Source organism: Lytechinus variegatus, chromosome 3 (genome assembly GCF_018143015.1).
Source record: "Lytechinus variegatus isolate NC3 chromosome 3, Lvar_3.0, whole genome shotgun sequence".
In the NCBI taxonomy this organism is placed as follows: Eukaryota; Metazoa; Echinodermata; class Echinoidea; order Temnopleuroida; family Toxopneustidae; genus Lytechinus; species Lytechinus variegatus.
The window spans coordinates 67084484-67104934 of NC_054742.1; the positions used below are offsets into that span (position 1 = coordinate 67084484).

At 36.4% G+C, this 20451-nt stretch overlaps 1 protein-coding gene across 2 annotated transcripts; it reads right to left on the reverse strand.

Annotated features, from left to right (window-relative positions):
* Nucleotides 1-4282: 4282 nt before the first annotated feature.
* Nucleotides 4283-15226, reverse strand: LOC121411743. 2 transcript variants are annotated; one of them, XM_041604581.1, is made up of 5 exons: nt 14785-15226; nt 7653-8090; nt 6841-6996; nt 5862-5967; nt 4283-5085 (listed from the first exon to the last, which is right to left on the reverse strand). In XM_041604581.1, the coding sequence occupies exons 1-5, from the start codon at nt 14793-14795 to the stop codon at nt 4792-4794; spliced, it is 1005 nt and encodes a 334-aa protein (XP_041460515.1). In that variant the 5' UTR covers nt 14796-15226; the 3' UTR covers nt 4283-4791. The 2 variants fall into 2 exon arrangements, with proteins under 2 accessions (XP_041460515.1, XP_041460514.1); XM_041604580.1 differs by lacking the exons at nt 4283-5085; nt 5862-5967; nt 6841-6996; nt 7653-8090 and adding an exon at nt 9137-11922.
* Between the last annotated feature and the right edge of the window lie 5225 nt (nt 15227-20451).

The window sequence follows — 20451 nt, forward strand, 5'->3', positions numbered from 1 at the left end:
GTACCTGTCACCCATATATGAAAATTTCATAATCAACCTGTATTTCAGTGTCAATGTATTTCTTAATTTTTCAAACAAGTTTCAAGTTCAAATTTAAACATGAAAAACGAAGCTAACATTTCTTTAAAAATCTCAAATTTTGATTAACATGACTGATCACATCAAATCCAACAAGCTGAAATGGGACATGTAATTATTTTTGACCTCAAATTTAACCAAAAAAGCAGAGAATAGAAAGGAAATCATGAAAAAAACTACTGTTTTGGCTCAAAATATTTTAGAAAAGCTAAAAAAAAAATAAAAAAAAAATTATAATCATCCAAAGAGATAGTTCTAGGATCAGTTTTGAAAAGTGGAGGATATTAAAACTTTCTCTTGAGATGATTTTCACTAAATTTGACTGATTTTTTTATGAATTTAAGAATAAAAAACACTTTTCTTTTAAAAGTGACTTCTTTCATAATTTTAACTAAAAATTGACACTCTTGGTCAAATTTGAGGTCAGAAATGCATTCCATGACTTGTTTCATTTTCTAAAATGTATAGTTTCCCATGCATTAAACAAGGTCAAATGAGAGTCAGGGTATAGAGTTCAAACATTGGTACCCTTAATATTGCTACACACAAAATTACACAAAGTTTTCATTCAACTATCACATTTAGCAACCTGAAGTGCATTTCTATAGAAAGTGCTTTGAAAATTTGATAATCAACCTGTAAATCAGTGTCAATATATTTCTTAATTGTTCAAATTCAAACATCAAAAATGAAGCCAACATTTTTTTCCAAAATCTCAAATTTTGCTAAACAAGACGGATCACATCAAATCCAACAAGTTGAAATGGGACATGTAGTTATTTTTTACCTCAAATTTGACTAAAACAGCAGAATTGAAAGGGAATTATAAAAATATTACTGCTTTGGCTCAAAATATTTCAAGAAAACTTTTTAAAAAATATTTTTAAAAATTGATTATAATCACCAGATTTGGTCAAAATACCTGAAGAGATCATTTGAAAGTTTTACGTAAATGATATTCTTGAAACTTTTCCTCAAAAAGAGCCAAAAATAAAAGGTGATACTTTTGGCACTTTTTGTTAATGCCAAAACTACATTTTAATATACAAATTGAAAGTGGTATACAAATTTGAAAGTGGTAGATATTAGTTCTATTGATATTTTTTTTTTTTTTCATTTTTTTTTTTTTAAGTGTTTTTTTTTTTGACTTCTTGAGATGATTTTCACTAAATTGACTGATTTTTATAAATTTAAGAATAAAAAAGTAAATGACTTCTTTCATAATTTTCACTAAAATTGGCATTCTTGGTCAAATTTGAGGTCAGATATGTATTCCATAACTTGTTTCCTTTTCTAAAATGTACAGTTCCCATGCATTACACAATAAGGTTAAATGAGAGTCAGGGTACTTTGTAATACTGCAGAGTTCAAACATTTAACACTTAATACTGCTACAACAAAATTAGAGAGTTTTACTTTTCATTCAACAATCTACTTTCAACTCCACTTGGATTAAAGAAGCCTCAAACCAGATCCATCCAGTTAACAAAATTCCAATTCAATTTCACTCACTATAGTCTTAACATGCAGCATGACAAGACAGTGAGTATGCTCGAGTTACAAGACAGTTATTCAAGAAGATTTACTAACTTTGACACCACTTTTGCAAATGTTGGATGGACTGATTGTCTTCAAGGTCTAGGATGACTCTTTCAACGAAGAGAGCCATCTTGGCCAAACATCAGGGATTGTGCATGTTGAAGGTATAAGTAGCTGCCTTGTAGCAGCTGAAGGAGCAGATGATGTCTTCACTTATTGGGAGTAAAGAAGTATCAAACCTGATCCATCCAGTTAACAAAATTCAAATTCAATTTCACTCACTATAGTCCTAATATGCAGCAACAAGACATTGAGTGATGCTTGAGTTACAAGACAGTTATTCAAGAAGATTTACTAACTTTGAGACCACATTTTGCAAAGGTTGGATGTACTGATTGTCTTCAAAGTCTAGGATGACTCTTTCAACGAAGAGAGCCATCTTGGCCAAACATCAGGGATTGTGCATGTTGAAGGTATAAGTAGCTGCCATGTAGCAGCTGAAGGAGCAGATGATGTCTTCACTTATTGGGAGTAAAGAAGTATTAAACCTGATCCATCCAGTTAACAAAATTCAAATTCAAATTCAATTTCACTCACTATAGTCCTAATATGCAGCGACAAGACATTGAGTGATGCTTGAGTTATAAGACAGTTATTCAAGAAGATTTACTAACTTTGAGACCACATTTTGCAAAGGTTGGATGGACTGATTGTCTTCAAGGTCTAGGATGACTCTTTCAACGAAGAGAGCCGTCTTGGCCAAACATCGGGGGTTGTGCATGTTGAAGGTATAAATAGCTGCCATGTAGCAGCTGAAGGAGCTGATGATGTCTTCACTTGTTGCAACAACCACTCCATCCACAGCTATCTGGAACTCTGCTGCTTCTGTCAGCTGGCCACTGTACTTGATGACAGGGGAAGGCATTTCATCCTGCAAAGAAATGTTAATGAGATTTGAATTTGATTTGGAGGAAAAAGATATTTGATTCAGAGGAAGAAGGTATTGGTTATCTACCAACCAATAGAAAAAAGGCGATAGCATTGTTTGAAGTGGAACAAGGAGTTTGTATTTATTGAACATGTAAAAGCAGCATCCACGCAGTGGTCCTGACGTGAGCGTATTCTCAAAGATAAATACCCACTGAGCCGACCAATCACAGGCAAATTCACAGTTGTCAAGCTTTGTTGTCAAGGTCAAGTCCCCCACGGCTGACGCCCATGAATTTCAGTACGCATTCAAAAAATACATCCAGCTATATTTTGTTCCATGCAAAAATAATGATTAATCTGTTTTCTATTTCATCTCACAATACAAGACCAGACCAGGTAAAGATACAAATATTATTTTATTACTGTACAAAAAATACATCATGTTGGCTAGTGTCATTTGCTATTGGCTTTGTGGACCGAGCACTGACCTATGGTCATGCACTTGTGTACCTCAATCCAAAGATCAAGTTGTAAACTTTCATGAAAATCCCTTTAATTACATGAATTTAGTAATACTTAGCCAATCTTAAGTCTGGAGTTAATGACCCCATATACAATAAGAAAACAAATTCAACAGTCTTAGTGCAAAAAAACAGGAAAAAACTTTAAAAGATACTGTGATGATATTTACATTATACAACAAAAAGCAGAGCTACATGTAAGCCAGCTTGATGTTGTACTTAATAGGATTAGGAGATGTCTGAGGGGGTGTATCCCTACAGCCTACAGGTTTACTTACAGACTCTTCGTTCTCCTTAGACTCCTTGAAGATGTTGCCAATCTTCTCCCTGAACATGGTTGGTATCATGATTATGGCCGCTCTTGTTACAGCATCTGCAAAAGAAGGGAAACTTCATGTTTATGGCAAAGCACTCCAATTTATCCATTACATGCAATAAAGTGGAAGGGGAAAAGTCGAGCTAGTATACATTTTCCCATTTTCCACTTCATATCCATTGTACAAAGAAACTTTGAATATCATAGTTGAATTTTATCAATTTATAAACATGACAATGTCAAAAAATTGAACAGATATTTACAAGAGCATTTACAAAATATGTGAAATTCACACTGGTTGGCGTGCATGACAAAAATTATCAATCATCTGTAAAGTCGGGTGCTACATCACATGGCGTCGTAGGCTGAATCAAACAAAAACAATGCAGGATGTAGATCAATTTAAACTATACAACAGATAGCCACATCACATTAGGCCGTATGTCAAATTTGTACAGCACCCGACTTTACAGATGATTGATAATGCAATAAAGAAAGATAAAGAGAACGTCTGGAAGTGGCTCTACAAGTAGCAAATGTGTAACAATGGAGGCTGACAAAAGAATGCAACGACTGATGGTGTCAACACAACTTCTACAGGTACACATCATTAAGAACCTATAGCGAAAATACTCTAATGAATGAGTTACATTATAATTCACATACCTTGATATTCCTTGTCATCCCTAGTGATAGGAATCCTCTCAGCTAGTATCTTGAAACACTGTGGTGTGGATTTTGCTTTCAATCGTTTCCCGTACTTAACAATGGCCATCCCGAATTTTTTGAACCCAAGGGTCATTTTGCCCTTGAACCCCTTATCCTCCGAGCTGCCAATCAGCCGGTCCATTTCAGCCATCAGCTAAGAAAAACATACAAGAAAACAATCAATAAAAAAAGGAAACTTTACTCATTTATGGATGTTTAATTTTCTGTGGAATATCTAATGTTATCGCCTGTGTTGTGCAAGATCATAAATCGGCACACTACAGGGTCTAACAGCAATATCTTTATCCCATCCTTAAAGAGCATATTTTTGAGAAGTTACTGTAGAAGACTCCAGAATAAAACTCAATTTGTTTCTTTTAAAATTTTTAATGCAGAAATGAAACAAAATAATGGAACAATCCATTTTTGGGTCATTATGTAAAATTGTCAATGCTAATTTTGGCCCTTGGTATTTTGATTGAGATATTCTGCACCCAAAAGAAATCACCCCTCACTTCAAACAATTGCCTCAAAAAAGAAAATGTTATGCAGCTACTATTGTCTTCTTAAATGCACTTTCAAATTTCTAGCATTAACTGGTGCCCACCTGCGATTCTTGGAATAGCCATGGATAAGTATCCTTTATGTCTTGAATTGTTGCATTCTCTTTTACAATAGTGTTTCTCCGAGCACTTAATGTCATATCCATGCCTGTTGCAACTCTTTTGATGTCAGGATACTTCTTTTGAACTCATCCTGCATTATCTTGATGTGCTTTTTGATGCTGTCATCATCTTCCGTGTCCGGCATTGACGGTAGGTAATTTTGTACGCCCCATACTGCTGGTGCAGCTGATGATGCAGTTGCTTTGCATACCGGCTTGGTTGATTGTCTCTTCTTCCGCCATGCAAAGTTTACAGTTGTCAGCTCGTCTTTCCTTAGGACATCTCTTTTGTTTTGGAAGTAATACGTGAGCTTCTTCCTGTACATCACCTGCAATGACAAAAAGGCAAACAGAAATCGCCCTGGTTTAGAGAATGGAACACTATTTGGTTGAACTATTGGATATAATGTTGTACCCATCCATTATGATGTAATGTAAGGGACGCACCATTAGGTCTTCAGGGGGTTAGGTCGTTAGGAAGTCGGGTTCGGGGCAAATTTTTTTTTGTTAAAATGACCTCTCCTACAAAATTACAAAAATGCACTTACGACACTCTTGCACCTAACTGACGATATATTTCCTCATACAATTACACCTAAAATGCATTTTATAGGGATTGCCATTTGAACTTTGCATAAGTTTATGAAGAACACTAGAAGAGTATTCTAGGTTAAAAACATAGCTTTATTTACAAATCAGACGAGCAATATATAGCTCTTCTCAGATCTTTTCAGAAGAGTTTTAAGAAGAGCAATTTCTCTTCTTCTTAAATGGCAATCCCTGATTGTACTGTTTGAAATTTAAAAAGAAACAACTCTGAACAGCAGTTATTAATGACAATAAGAACTTTGCTGGTCATCTATTCTTTGGCGATTGTGTGAATTCCTCAGTTATTGTTTTTGAACCTTTGTAGTTTTTCTAGAGCTACACTCCTTCAGAAAAGAGCTCCTTGGTCTGAAAAAAAAATCACAAATTCACACAATGACCCCACAAAACGGTGTATGGTTTATATTTTTGTCCAATGCACATGTACTAATGTATTTTGGTATCACTACCAAAAATGAATTAGATATGTACCAAAATAAAAGTTGCTTTATAAACCTACCTTGCGACTTCCACAATTGACATCTTTCAAGTTGCAGTCCAGTCTCGGATATCGCTTGAACAATTGGTCAATAAGTAAGGTATATTCAGCAGGCTTTGGGTACACACTGTAGTGATAAAGCAAAGAAAGAATTGGAATGAAAGAAGTCTAATATTGCTCTTCATGCATAAAAAATGTATGTAACATTGTGTGATATTTCCTTATGTTTCTGTGAATTTTAGTGTAAACTGTCTGAGAGGAACGCAATATAACGGTAAACCCAGCGGTCAGTCTCCGAATTTCAATGCCCGTGCGTCCGGCGTGGGACACACAGCGCTTCCGCTGTGCACATGCGGGGATAGGAATTTGCCTTGTATTTACGTGTGCTAGTGGAGCACGTGGTTAAAATTGACGCAACCCGCGCCTAAAATAGTTTGGCATGCCAATAGTTTTTCTGATATTTTAGATATTTCTGGATCAAATTTGCTCAAATAAAAGATGAATATATTCAAAATTAATAATCTAAGATCATATTATATACTGGATTCCGTTCCACGTGACAAACTAGTTAAATATCCAAGGCGCCCTCTCACCCACTACAAAATTATCTCTTTAATTACCAGTACCACTGTTGCTATGTCAAAAGGTTTATGCTAACCGTGGCTCACACCAGTGATCACAATGCAAAAGCTAGGGCATGTCCAAATTCTGAACAGGTGCATCAGGCCTCTGCCCTATGACATTTAGTATAATGACCTATTAAAAACCAGTTAACCTGAAACTGGTGGGTAGAATAGCAAGCGTCACATACTAAATATGCATCAACAAATTGTAACGTTTGACCACCCAAAATAACACGTCGCCCAATGGAATGACAGCACTGTTTTTAGTAATAACTTTATACATTAAGAGTCGCATACTGAATTATAACTACACTACTTGAAAACTTGTCGATAGCATACATGTACACCACTACATGTACCTTCACACATGTACTTACTTCTTATGCTGCATCACAGACTTGAATATTATGTCAAATATCGTTGACCTCTCCGAGACCCTCAAGTCATTTCCAAGTGGCAGTGACAGTAGCTTCTTGTGAATTGCTGGAGGTAGATCTGGCAACTTCCAATTTACTATCCAACATGAAACTGGCCTATAATCAAACAATAACATACCAGCTAGATTAGCTATCCATCACTCACTCACTAGGCTATGTACATGTATATGCATTTAATCTATAAACATTTGACTGCAAAAGCTACTACTACCACTCATTTTGGTTCAGCGCTTCTCAGCTACAAGTGTAGAAAGTACACATGTAGAATGGTTCTTCACAAAACTCCACCCTGGGCCCTATGCCCTGAAACAAGCTTTAATGTTACATATATTATGTTATTTGTCTCTTTAAGTCTTTACAGAGCGAGGAAATACATGTAGGACTTCATGACTCCACTGTTTCTGAGGTTGATGTTAATTTTGATGTTGAACACCTAGCTGTAAAATTCTGCGTAAGAAGAAGAGAACAGAAATAGCAGGAAAAATCTAACCGACTTTTTAAAAATGGTGTACAAAAACGCAACATCAACATATGCATGAAGCTGTAATAGGGTTGCAAAGGGTTAGAAACTTTCTGGGAATTTTGGAAACTTTCCATGGAAAGTTTCAGGAATTCAATAGGCTGAGAATTTTAGGAATTTTGGGAATTTTCATTTTTATTATTTTAAATGGAAATTTTCATCAGCACTCAGCAGCTCAGTTGTATATTACTTTTTCAATGTATAAAATAGTTTTATCTCTGGTTTGGCTTACCTCAACCTGGACCTTTCATGAGAATAAATCTGTGCTTCTCCTTGATCCTTTTCCTCCACCTCCATTTCAACATCTCTAGATCTGCCACCAGCATCAGGTTCATCTTCAGTGCTAGTATCTTCAGGTTTCTCAGACACGACTGGTTGTGCAGCAGCAATGGGTTGCACCATGTCTATGTGCACTGGCATGAAGTGCACTATGGATTGAACTTTAATCTTGATACCCCCAGATATAGTTTCATCAGCAGGCTCGTTACCATCGATGTCGATAAAACATTCATAACCAGAGTCCCATTTTTGGAGCAAGATATTTGTCTGATCAATACCGAACAAGTTGCTTGCCTTTTCCATGAGCTCTTCCATGCTTACTCCATTTGGGTTGTCATTTTCTAGCTCAACCTTTTTGCAGCGTTCGTTATAAAGGAACAGGAATTTGTGCCTGAAACATTATAAAAAAAACACAACAAATTGGCTAAGCTCATCTTGCAAGATAATTAAAAGTTCATACACAATACTGCAAATCAACTGTCTAAAGGGTAAATACATGCACCTGCACTGAGGTATAAATAGCCACTTTGAATATGTGAAGTTCATGAAGTACTGTACATGTATGTAGTATGCTGATAAAATTACAAAATTCCAGATGTCCAAGCCTACAAGTACACCAATAAACTAACAATGAATGTTTATGAGTGGAACGGCAAGAATACTTTCATGAGATGAAAGATTGAATGGAACATTTAATTTTTCACCGAATTAAGATATCCTTTCCATTGCACAGATGAAAAACATCCATTATTTGTTTTATACATCGAAGTAGATCCTTGTCATTTGATATATAAAAATTGACAAATGTACTAACAATGGGTGATTTCATGTTGGTGTTGGTGGACTCAAAAATTTAAAACCAGCCGTTCAGCTCAGAGGAGCGATACCGATAATGATATCAATAGCCCAACACCGCCTCACATGAATTCAGTGAAATGTCTCGACGATGGATTCAAAATCTGTATTATGAAAATTGAGCAAACTCAAGAAATTCACTGTAAATTTTCAGGTTATATTACAAATTTTGACTGTAAAATAATGTGTTCCAATCATATGAACATGGTTTCCACTATAAATCTTTAATTTGTGTCATATGAAGAATTCTGCTAGAGGCGTGCACTTTGGAGACTGAGCCACGCTATGCGCATCGCGTTCCTACTTCAGCAGTGCGCCGGAGACTCAGGGAGCCTGCGGCACACCAAACGGTGTTCTGCCGGTGTGTGCATTATTCTGAGTCTGCTCATGGTTTATGTGTTATCGATTAATTACACTTAAAATGTTGAGGCATGGAATGGAACAAAAATACACAATAAAAAATGGAATGGAACAAATGTTTAATAACACGTGACCTATTTTCCTCCAATCAAATGACAAAGATCTACTTAGGTGTTGTAGAAAATCTAATATTTGCCACCTAAGAAAGTTTTGGTGGATGGGGTGAATGAGATTCAAATTTAAGCTAGCTGTATTAAGGCCAAGACTAATTCCTCAGCAATACAGCATTTAACATCAAGACCAAGACCAACCTGCTTCAAAGTGCTCGAATTGGCAGATTCAAATTACTGTTCCTGCAAACATAAAGAGCTCTACAGCTCAATGTGATATTTCAGTGGTATGAAATCTAAATGATCACTATGGTATATACCCAGTGGATGGTGGTCAACAAGATCGGAGGGTTGACATAGAATGTATCCAAAGTTGTTTTCCTCTTCCGCAACAGTATAAGCATGGAAGTGACGGGTGTATTGTACTTTTACATGTCTGCATAACAGATACGGCTCTCCTCCTACTATGTAGCAAGAGTCAATGATGGCAAATTGATCCCTGAGAGTCTGCTTTTCAACCAGTACAGCTGAACCACAGAAATATCTGATGCCATTGAAAGTAACCATTTCTGCTTTGTACACCTTCTCATTATCTCCTACAATTTCACGTAGCTGTTGTCTTTCCTCTCTTGACAATAATATGAGTGGGTACATGATACCACCAGAATGCTCCACTCCTTCCTGTGACAAGAAGTTAGTCTTGGTCCTTCTTGAAGCCTGCATATACTCATGTCTTTCAGCTAAGCTTTTGCATATATTCTTCCTGTTTCTGGTAGAATGATACACCTCCTTAAAATAATTATGCTTACCCTCAAAACGCATTGTCCAACAATGAATCAGCGGACCAAAAGCCAACATTTTCTCAGGGTAGTGAATTAGAAAATGAAATTTTGGCTTCATTGTTGTCTCCTCAGGAACTACATCATAATACTTCGTCAAGAACTCCTCAATAACATCAGCCAGTAAACCTGCCAATTCTGGGGATACCTTGGGACTTGTAGAAATCTCCACAACATCTAACAGCAGTAACACAACCTCCCAAAAGGGGTCATGTTGTGGAACCTTTGTCCCTACCATTAGAGGAAGCAGCCTCAATAAACACCAAGTTTGTAGAGCAGTTTGCTTTACTTTGAACAAATTCAGAGTAGGTGCCATAACTGATGGTTTGTTGGTTTTATCTGGGGCATCATATGGAAATTCTTTTATCTGATTATTCAGGTATTCCAAGGTGAAATAGCCTTCCAAAACAAAGTGTGATATTGCATTTCCTAGTACCTCTGGCACAATGCCCTCAAAGAGATCATGGCCTATGTCAGGGGGAAGACCACTTGTAACATGGAAGTGCTCAAGTTTGTTCAAACAGCTATCACTCTTTACCCCATAGACTGAACATAGTTTCCTATCTCTGTTTACCATGTGTACTTGCTGGGAATGAGAATCTTTGGATCTGTTTTTAAGTTGTTCTGACATCCTAAAATGATCCTTCAAATATGCATTGCGAATGTTGCAAAAGCGACACACTCGATCTACAGTTGCAAAGCTTTCCATAAATCCCCCTATGGAATGGGCACCTAGGTTATCTGCTGCAAGAAATGATAGTGTGCCACGCATGACATGTTCCACACCATCTTTGTGAACAACTATGCCATCTGTTTCTAAAATCTTTAAATCTTCTAATAACGGTTCCAAGATTCTTTCAAAGCCATATTTCTTAACAAGAGAAGACTTGCAAAGTATGGCAAGCTGAATGACATACAGTTTTGATCTGAATTGGGGATGAAGATTCCCCAAAACAAAATAAAACCCTGCAATTTTCAACCCTTTTGCCTTGTTGCTTAACGGATTGCCTGTGGTGAAATCATCGTAGTATAATTGAATCTGCAAGCTCATTGGGTCCTCTGCAAACAATGCACTTTGTCTGAAATTATCTCCATCACAAAAGTCACCTAAAACATTGTCTTGTGCTGCATGTCCTTCATAAACTTCAGAAAACACATCATCATGCTCCAGTAAATTTTCAATAGTTTTCAGTATAGGTACATACTGAAATGTCTCTTTTCCATCTTCTCCTAGAACATATTCGACAGGAGACACATGGTTGAAGTTCTCATTAACATGCTTATTCAAATTACGCTGATCACTGAAGTGTGTAAATGCTTTTTCATATTCAGTTTTCTCAAGAGCTTCAGTCAGACCATTTTGTTGTAATTGATCCAAATCTACTCCATTTTCTCGAAGGCATTCATTGACTTTAGCTGATATATCTTGTCTACATTGTTCCATCAAATCTGCAATTTCATCAGACACAAAGGTACATGTCTTTCCAGTTGCCAAATATTTTTCTCTTAGGTATAGCAGAAAAGAGCTAGCTTCCTTGGATGGGTCAGGCCTAGGGTCTACTTGCGGGTCATCTTGTCCCTGTTCCAGTTCATCTTCTACTGGTTCAACAGCTGGATGATCTATATCTTTCTGAACTTCCTTATGTTTGGATCGAACATGAACACGGTATGATCTAACATTAGTGTATGTCTTATGGCATCCATCGATTCCACAGGTGATGTAGAAATCAGGCCCAGTGTGAATATAGCGGTAGTGTTTCAACAATAAAAAGAAGTGTGGACTCGAAAAGTCACAGTCACAGCAGGTAAACAACATGTTCATCAAACAATTTCCAACATAATACAAACACTATAGCCTATTTGCAGACACATGAAAACCCTTCAGACAGTAAACAGTAAAATAAATTCAATTATGTGTGTATATCAATTGCAAGATTCATAGCATTGTACTTAGTCATTGTCTAGGGGGTGCATATTTTTAACGACTTAACAAATGCAATAAGCAAAGGAATGAGCCACATGATGAGCTGAATGATAGTACTGCTGCATGAGAGGAGTTCTGTAAAAATTAAAATACACAGAAATGAAACAATTTAAATATGACTCCACAACAATTTCAAAGGTACATGTATTTCAATTAAAAATGTTACAGTTAAAATGCTTTCCAGTTTACAAGGTCACTATCTGCAAAACTAAATTTTTAAATTTAAAGCCACTGGTTAACATTGTTGTAGATCGATTTAAAAAATTCTAAAACTGAGCTGCCTGACCTGTCTAATTATGTTCAGATAAAAAAAACAACTAGAATGCACAAATAATGACAGTAATTCATTTACATACATGTACTATAAAGATATCTATGAAAATTGTATTTATTATCGCCTACTATAATAATTCTAACACAGTAGTTTATGGAGGTGATATTTCAAGTTTTCACTTTTTGAAGCACTATATGATAACTTTGAAGTATAAAAATTTCACAGCTTAATTTCTGCACCCTATTATATATTCTGAAAGCATTTACGACCATGCAGCTCGGATTTTTTTAAACTGTGCACAATGTTAACCAATGCCTTTAAGATCGGTCAGTTGACTGCTTCTCTTGATACTTTTTTTGCTATGATCACATAAATAAAGCATTTAAAAATGAAGAAGATACTGTCCCACCTCAAAGAGAAAAGAAGTACATGTATGTACATGTAAACCATAATCCCAAAGCCCAATTCATGGATGAAGATTTTTTTTTTCTGATTTTTCCTAGAGAACTGACACCAAATTTTATTTAAAATGTTTGGTTGAAGTCGGGTCAGTCTGTCAGGAAAAATATCTTATTTTTAGCAATTTTTTCCCATTGGGGGGCCAAAACTAGGCCAGTTGGTCTGAAATTCTTTTTTTTTTTCTTTCTTTTTTTGGGGGTCAAGAATGTGTACTTGTGGTGGGAGCAAGTCCAGGTTATTCGACTTTCGCTTGGGTTCAAAATTAGCCTGTTTGGTACATGAAAATAAACATCTAAGTTTGCACTCAATCCTGTCACAGTCATTTAAAAATCAATGTAAATTAGTCACAGTGTAGGGCATTTTAGCCCTATTTCCTCAATTTAGACCATTTTTTAGTCCAAGGTACCTGCTCGAAAATATTGAGAGTCCCAGCAGGACCGACTCCTGTGATAAAACATAGCCAATAAGGTAATATGACCTTGGCCATTACAAGTTTTGGTAAAATTTTGGTTACCATGGCAACGCTTCGTCGGAGAAACACAAAAAAACACATCTTGCACATCTACGCCTCAATATCATCCCATACACCAAGTTTCATTTCAATTGCAAAAACTGTAGGAGTTCATGACAAGATTTTCGCAAAAATATGTGGTTACCATGGAAACGCTTGGTCGGGTACAAATATAAGGTGTCTCGCACAACTAGTCTAGATCTATATAGAGTAGACCACCCATGATTCGTACAGTTAAACTAATTTTGAAATTAAACCACAAAATATAAAAATATGTCACAAATAACATAAAATTATTTCAAAAAGTTGAAATTTACAGTAAAAAGTCTGACAATTTCAAATTTGAAAGCCCCTGAAGGCTTAAAAACTTTTAAAGAAACATGGTCGTCAATACTTTGATAAAACTTAAAAAATCAGGATTCAGGGGTCATTTTCAAACTTCAGTTGTTAATCTTAAGCCAAGATGTCTATGCAGACACTGAAACAGTTTGATGCCACAAATTTATTGATAGATATCTTTAAAGAGAATCTAAAATTTGCTCATGATTTCAGGTAGTCTTCCATGATTCGTACAGGCTACTCTCCCCTGAACTCTGGGAGGGGGGGGGGGGGGGCTAGGCAGTGAGCAGGGTGCTCAGATTTCTGGGGCTAACACACTGTACGAATCATAGCTTGCCTGTAGTACGAATCATGACAAAACAAAAGAGGATCTCACAAATCCATCATTTTCTTCCTCAAAAATGCTAATATTGGATATTTTTATCTTCAGATATTTTAGATAGAGGTCTAGACCTAGATCTAATTGTCTAGACATGCTAGAATCCTGAAAATCTCAGCTGATAAGTCATGATGCATTTATGAAAATATAGCAAAAAGGGCTTAGGCCTAGACTAGATCTAGCTCTAGATCTAGATCTACTATCTAGCCTATAGATCTAGACTCTACGGGTCTAGATCTAGATCTAGTCTAAGTGCACGAATCTTGAGTGGTTTAGATTAGATCTAGGGCCTAGCTAGATCTACTCATCTAGATCTACTCTAGGTAGATCTAGATCTAGTCTAGATCTAGGCCTACGTTACACACCAAATTTGACATTAATTGCTCAAATATTAGGCAAGAATTAACTTTTTTTTTGTTAGTTTTGATATAATTTTGGTTACCATGGCAACGTGAAGTACAATTTTCAGTTTCATATTATTAGACCTAGGCTAATCTAGTCCTAGATCTAGATCTAGACCTAGATCTAGACTAGAATCTAGATAGACTACGGTGACTAGATCTAGATCTAGATTCTAGGCCTAGATCTAGATCTAGACTAGATCTATGTCGTGTTGTTGTTTTTTCGCGAGCAAATGTGTTCTTGTTTCTGAGAAAAGTTGGACCAACTGATATACCGTTACATGCCTCAGAGTGACAGACCTTAGTTGTAAAGTTTGCCTAACGTTAGATCCAAGTTAACTCAAGGAGCTCCGCCGTCGCGGCGGCGGGTGGAGCTCCTCGAGTTACGTAGATCCAAGTTAGATTCTACCGGCACCAGCGCACGCAACAGAGCACCCGCCAGTCATTCATGACTTTACTTAACGACCACACACTACTGTCGGCTGTCCACAGCATTCAAACACATGAACAGAAGCTCAATACAATCAGTACAATATCTAGTGTTCATTTTGAAAGAAATAACTTGAAATATTACCTGTTTGCCATTGTTTTCAACGTCAAGTTCCCTTACAACCCAGCTGCTCGATATTACAAGTCGTCTGCGCGTTTATGCGCTGATTAAATTTTGCACGCTGAAAAAGTGTTGTCACGTGATCTCAACAGCGGGAATATTTCTAAACATCGTAAAGCTACCACAAAATTTGTAAACCAATTAGTACAACAAATTCGTAAACGCTCTGATAACAGCGTTTACGAGTTATCGATGCTTTACTAATTATTGCATTGTCGTAGAACTTCCAAATTCAATTGGTAAAACCCGCTCTACAACTATATTCATACATGTACGAGTCTGCACATACGCCCGCTTGCATCTAAAACTCGTAAAGCATCGTAAAAACTGATAGCACACGCTAAACCAGTTTACTTTACTAATTTAAATTAGTAGAACACTACGAAAAACAAGCTTTTGTTTTCAGTGAACTGATCAATAGTGAAAAAAAAAAAACAATTTTGGATGCAACGTAAATGTACAACGTACAAAAGAAGGGCAAGAGGAAAACGATAGCGGGGCTTAGAAAAAGAATTTGTTTGAGTTATAGATAATTAGAATTCAACAAAGTAAAACTGTGATGATAAAAAATATATAAAGTTGTACGTATTGTATTTGAATGCATCGTCACAAAAAATGACATAGTGTTTGTGTTGAAAACAACAACAACAACAACACAACAACAGAGATGTGAAAAGCAAGAAGGGGGGGGGGGGTGGAGAAGTTACAGAAAAAAGAGAGGTGATAATGAGAAGGAAAAGGAATAATAAGTTAAGACATACACGGTGAAAAAGAAGGAGTAAGGGTATAATGCCCGGGTATAATGAAAGGACAAGTCCACAATTTTCAGTGTTATGCTTGTTGAATATAAAGAGAAAAATTCAACAAGCATAACACTGAAAATTTCATCAAAATCGGATTTAAAATAAGAAAGTTATGACATTTCAAAATTTCGCTTCATTTCACAAAAACAGTTATATGAACGAGCCAGCTACATCCAAATGAGAGAGTCGATGATGTCATTCACTCACTATTTCTTTTGTTTTTTATTGTTTGAAATATGAAATATTTTTATCTTCTTATCATTGTCATGTGAAATGAAGTTTCATTCATCCCTGTACACATGGAATTCCATTATTAAAACATTTTGTGCTTCAGGCAAGGAGGTCCTAACCATCAAATTCGTAAAAATTGAAATATTGTATAATTCAGACAATAAAAAACAAAAGAAATAGTGAGTGAGTGATATCATCAACTCTCTCATTTGGATGTAACTGGCTCGTTCATATAACTATTTTGTTAAAAATAAGCGAAACTTTGAAATGTCATAACTTTCTTATTTTACCTCCGATTTTGATGAAATCTTCAGCATTGTGCTTGTCTGATTTTTCTCTATTGATTCAAATCAACATTTTTCAGAGGTGGACTTGACCTTGAAAAGGGACGGAGAGAATAGAATAAGAAGAAGAAAAAAGGGGAGAGGAAAGAGAATGCGGGGGAAAGAGAGAGAAATAGAAAAGGTGATAAAGAGTCAAAGGGAAGATGAGAGGCGAAATACAAGCATTAAAGGATTGGCAAGTCCAAAGAGTATGCAAGGAACAGTACGAGTTCACTCATCACTTATTCTGGTTATTGTTTAGTGTACGAGTTTACTTGTTGATCAATTTAGATATTAATGAAACTATGAATTCCAGCGAGTTGGTTTGTTAAGCCAAGTTTTGTCATGTTTGTACCAGGATTTGTAGGCAAAACTCATACATTCAATATCCCATAATAGGCACCTAACAGCTTAAAACTGATGTATTGGCACCTAAATGTTGCTTATTCTTTTTAACGTAATCGGGATTTATTGACTGTAATTTCGGGAAAAAAAATGCTTTTAGGTTGCTCCTTATTTACAACCGTTCAACATGTTGCTTTCTGATGTTATAAACTTGACTTTCGCCCGACTATTTGTTCATTGTCATGTTCGTTTAATGTCGGACAATCATCGTGCCCGATTTGCGCATCACAATGCTGATCGATCGTCTCGTTCGTTTACCCTAAGTGGAGGTGCCGTGGCCGAGTGGTCTAAGGCGCGGCGCTTGCTTGCAGTTCCGAGGATCGCGGGGTTCGATTCCCGGCAGGTACGGTACTTCTTCCCTTGAGCAAGACATTTGCGGTAAGTTAACTCTTTGGACAATTCATTTATACACGAATATCACTTAAATAAGTCCTGATCTTATTATTCTTATTATCAACATTGCTGTTTTGCTGAGGTTTGGTTTTATTTTTACAGAACAAGATTCCCATCGCACGTTGTGCAGTTAGAGACATAGCGAAATTACCGTAAGGTTTAGATAAACGAAAGGGGATGTAAACAAATTACCCTAAAATTGATAATATTATCATAATCAAACTAGCAGCATTGGTTTGATATTTTCTATTGATAGATCTACGTCACAAATAATAAATACCTTCCCAACAGGATGTTTAATATGAAATGACACCATTTTGCAATGTTTATTTTAAATTCGACATCTATGTGGTACATTTTTATGTAAATTTAAATCTAAGATACCAAAGTCGGTCAATAGAACGAACGTGAATAAGTAACTGTTTATGTTTATTTTACAGATCTGGGTGTTTGGAAGGGAAGGTTATATTATACAGATATTGCCTACCTAGAGTTTGAATATAACATTTCCTCTCCCCGACGGAGTTATATTTTTCCCAAGGGAATATATTTTGCCCGAAGCGCGCAGCGCTGAGGGAAAATATTATCCCGAGGGAAAAAATATAGCTTCGGAGGGGAGTCGAAATGTTATTTATTAAAACGATAGACCAGGCAATATCTGTTATATTATATAGCATATGTGGATTCGCCATCAGAAATTATATTCATTATCCGGCTCAAACCCGAAATTCTTGCTACTGCTCTGATCCATCTACGTCATAATAGTTTTTTTTTTGAAAATACATTAAGCGCGTTCTTCATGCAATCGACGCGTTAACACTAGCGCGTACATCAACTACCTTCATGCGCAACTTGTATGCAGCGAGTGACGTCACCTTAGTGGATATAACGCCGCAATTGAAAATACAACGCGGTATATTCCCTGAGGTGACGTCAAAACCTAGAATGTAACAAATGCGATCCTCGCAGCATGGTCACGTGATGGCGTATTGACCTATCACTGATTCGAATCTACATGACCTATGTAATATAAAGCCATGCCGACCACAAGAAATGAACCAAGCTCTGACAGTCTGCGCAAGTCATACGCATGTGGAATGATTGTAGGCCGATGACAACATTATACAGCTATACCATGCCGATACTCATGAAACTGAACATTTTATCAAATTTAAAGAGGAATGATTATGATTCTTTTCGTTTGATATCTTGTAAAGAGTGATAAACAATCATGTAGACCTTTCATGCTTACGGTAAGAATTATTATAGTATACCATGATTTGCATGAGTGATCTTTTGATGGCCGGGCTATGTGTGTTTCATTTTACAGGTTCCTGCAATATGAATCATCAAATGATAATTAGTCATCTTTTTCAATCATGAACTTAAATAGTTACTTTCGCCAAGTTTGCCTGTCATCCCGTCAACAACAATTCCATATCGTGTTTTCATTCCACCCTAAGCGACCAAGCATCCTTATCTTGGATATATAGCTCTGATTGCTCCAATCTGGAGGTCTCGAAAAGGTGGCCTAACGAAATAATGTCTTTATCCAGTGCACTCAGTTGCCTCACCGTGGTTATCTAACTAAGTGGTCGAAATCAAGTGAAAGGAAGAAAACCACCTGCACACTGTAAAATGAAAATGAAGAACAACAACAGCTTCAACCTTTCCTGTACAAACTGTCCACATCGAAAAGATCTGCACTCCTATAATCGAGCAAGGTAATCTTGCTACACTCTCTACTGGTCTTGGGACTGGGAAGGGTTTTTGAGTGGGGGTGCCACTGAAGTAAAAAGCAAAAAAAAAAAAAGGTTTTCACTATACCAAATGGAAATCAAATTGGGTCCTGGGAAATTAAAATAGAAATAAATTAAAGGGTTTTCAATACAAAAATGGACATGGTCACGAAAAAAATTGAAAAACGCCCCCAAAGTATTTTTTTTTTTTGGGGGGGTGCTTCGGCCTTCGGCACCCCAGCACCCTCGTTTCCTAGGGCCATGCCTTTACAGAAGATTGATGTCAATAACAGGATTCAGGTTCAAACCTTATATAAAGAAAGGTATAAAGAGTTCCACACAGCTGATTTTGTGAATAATGATCGTAGTCGAGACTCTAGTCTGATAAGGAAGATGGAGTCAAACAGTCAGCCATTCATTTTGTTTGCTTGTTTGTTTGCTTGAAATTTATTTCTGCGTTCAACATGTTCAACATAATACAACATAATCAATTATTACATAGATTTTACATATATATACATTTTAGACACACGTATCATTTACAATCTCTTTCTGAATATAAAAAAAAGCATATGAAAAATATTATTTAACTCAATTTCAGAACGCAGGAGCCGTCGTCATGAGCGACCTGCTTGAAGTTGACGACGGCCTCTAGAGCCGATTTGTAAAAAAAGCGACATGTAAAACTTACACATTTTTTAACAAGAGGTCATGAGGGTGTAGTGCAAGTGCATGTGTAGTGCAAGTGCAAGTGTAGTGCAATTACATTAGAAGAGGAGGGGTCAAAATTCATCATTAAAAAAAATACAAGTATAGTCAATGTGGCGGATTTGAATACAATGATATTAGGTTGCGCTTCATAGTGGCTTTAAAGGAATAAAGTGAGGAACACATTTTTGTAGTTTCAGGTAAATTATTCCATAAGTCGGGGCCATGGTGTCTAATTGATTTATGAGTTATTAATAACTTTGGGTTTGTTAGGTGAAAATTTCCAGAAATACGGGTAGGGTATGTGTGAATTGTACTGTTTAGATTAAATAAATTTTGAAATGAGGAGGGAAGTTGGTGTTTTTTGTATTTGAACATAAAAACTGCAACTTGCATGACATTCAAATCAGAAACCTTCAATGTTTTGAGCTTACAGAATAGTGGATCAGAATGAGAAAAATAAGACGATCCTGTGCAGATACGAAGAGCTCGCTTTTGTAAGGTGAGAATAGGGTTGAGTTTGGTAGTTCCACAATTGGCCCAAACAATATTACAATATGTTATGTAAGGAAGTACTAGTGTATTGTATAGTTAAATAAAATTCTTCAGAAGATCGAGGTCTTGGGTCCCTGTCCCACAAAAGAAACAGTCTGGTTTGACGAGGATGACGAGGAAATTTCCAGTTTGCTGTCAAAGAAGAATGAACTATTCAGATGTCTCATTCGAAGCAGGACGCTCTGCTTCGCTGGGGGAAAGGCGCGAAAAACGGAAAGCTTATCTCCGAAATCAAGATGTTTCTATCGATCAAGCCATAAAACAAATGTCCAAGATGCGGCAGAGGGGATCTCGAAAATTTGACTCTATATCCGTGGGAGATCTTGTATCTCGTGAATATTCATCTTTCGATACATTATTTTGCATGTGTGTCCTTCGGACTCCTTTGTCTACGTACTACTTACATTTACCTAGATCTACAACTGAAAACAATTTGAAAGTAACTATGAATATCAAAACAAAATGTAGAAATAA

Coding starts and splice junctions, on each gene's coding strand:
- LOC121411743 (XM_041604580.1), bottom strand. CDS start 11,685: ATGAACATGTTGTTTACCTGCTGTGACTGTGACTTTTCGAGTCCACAC.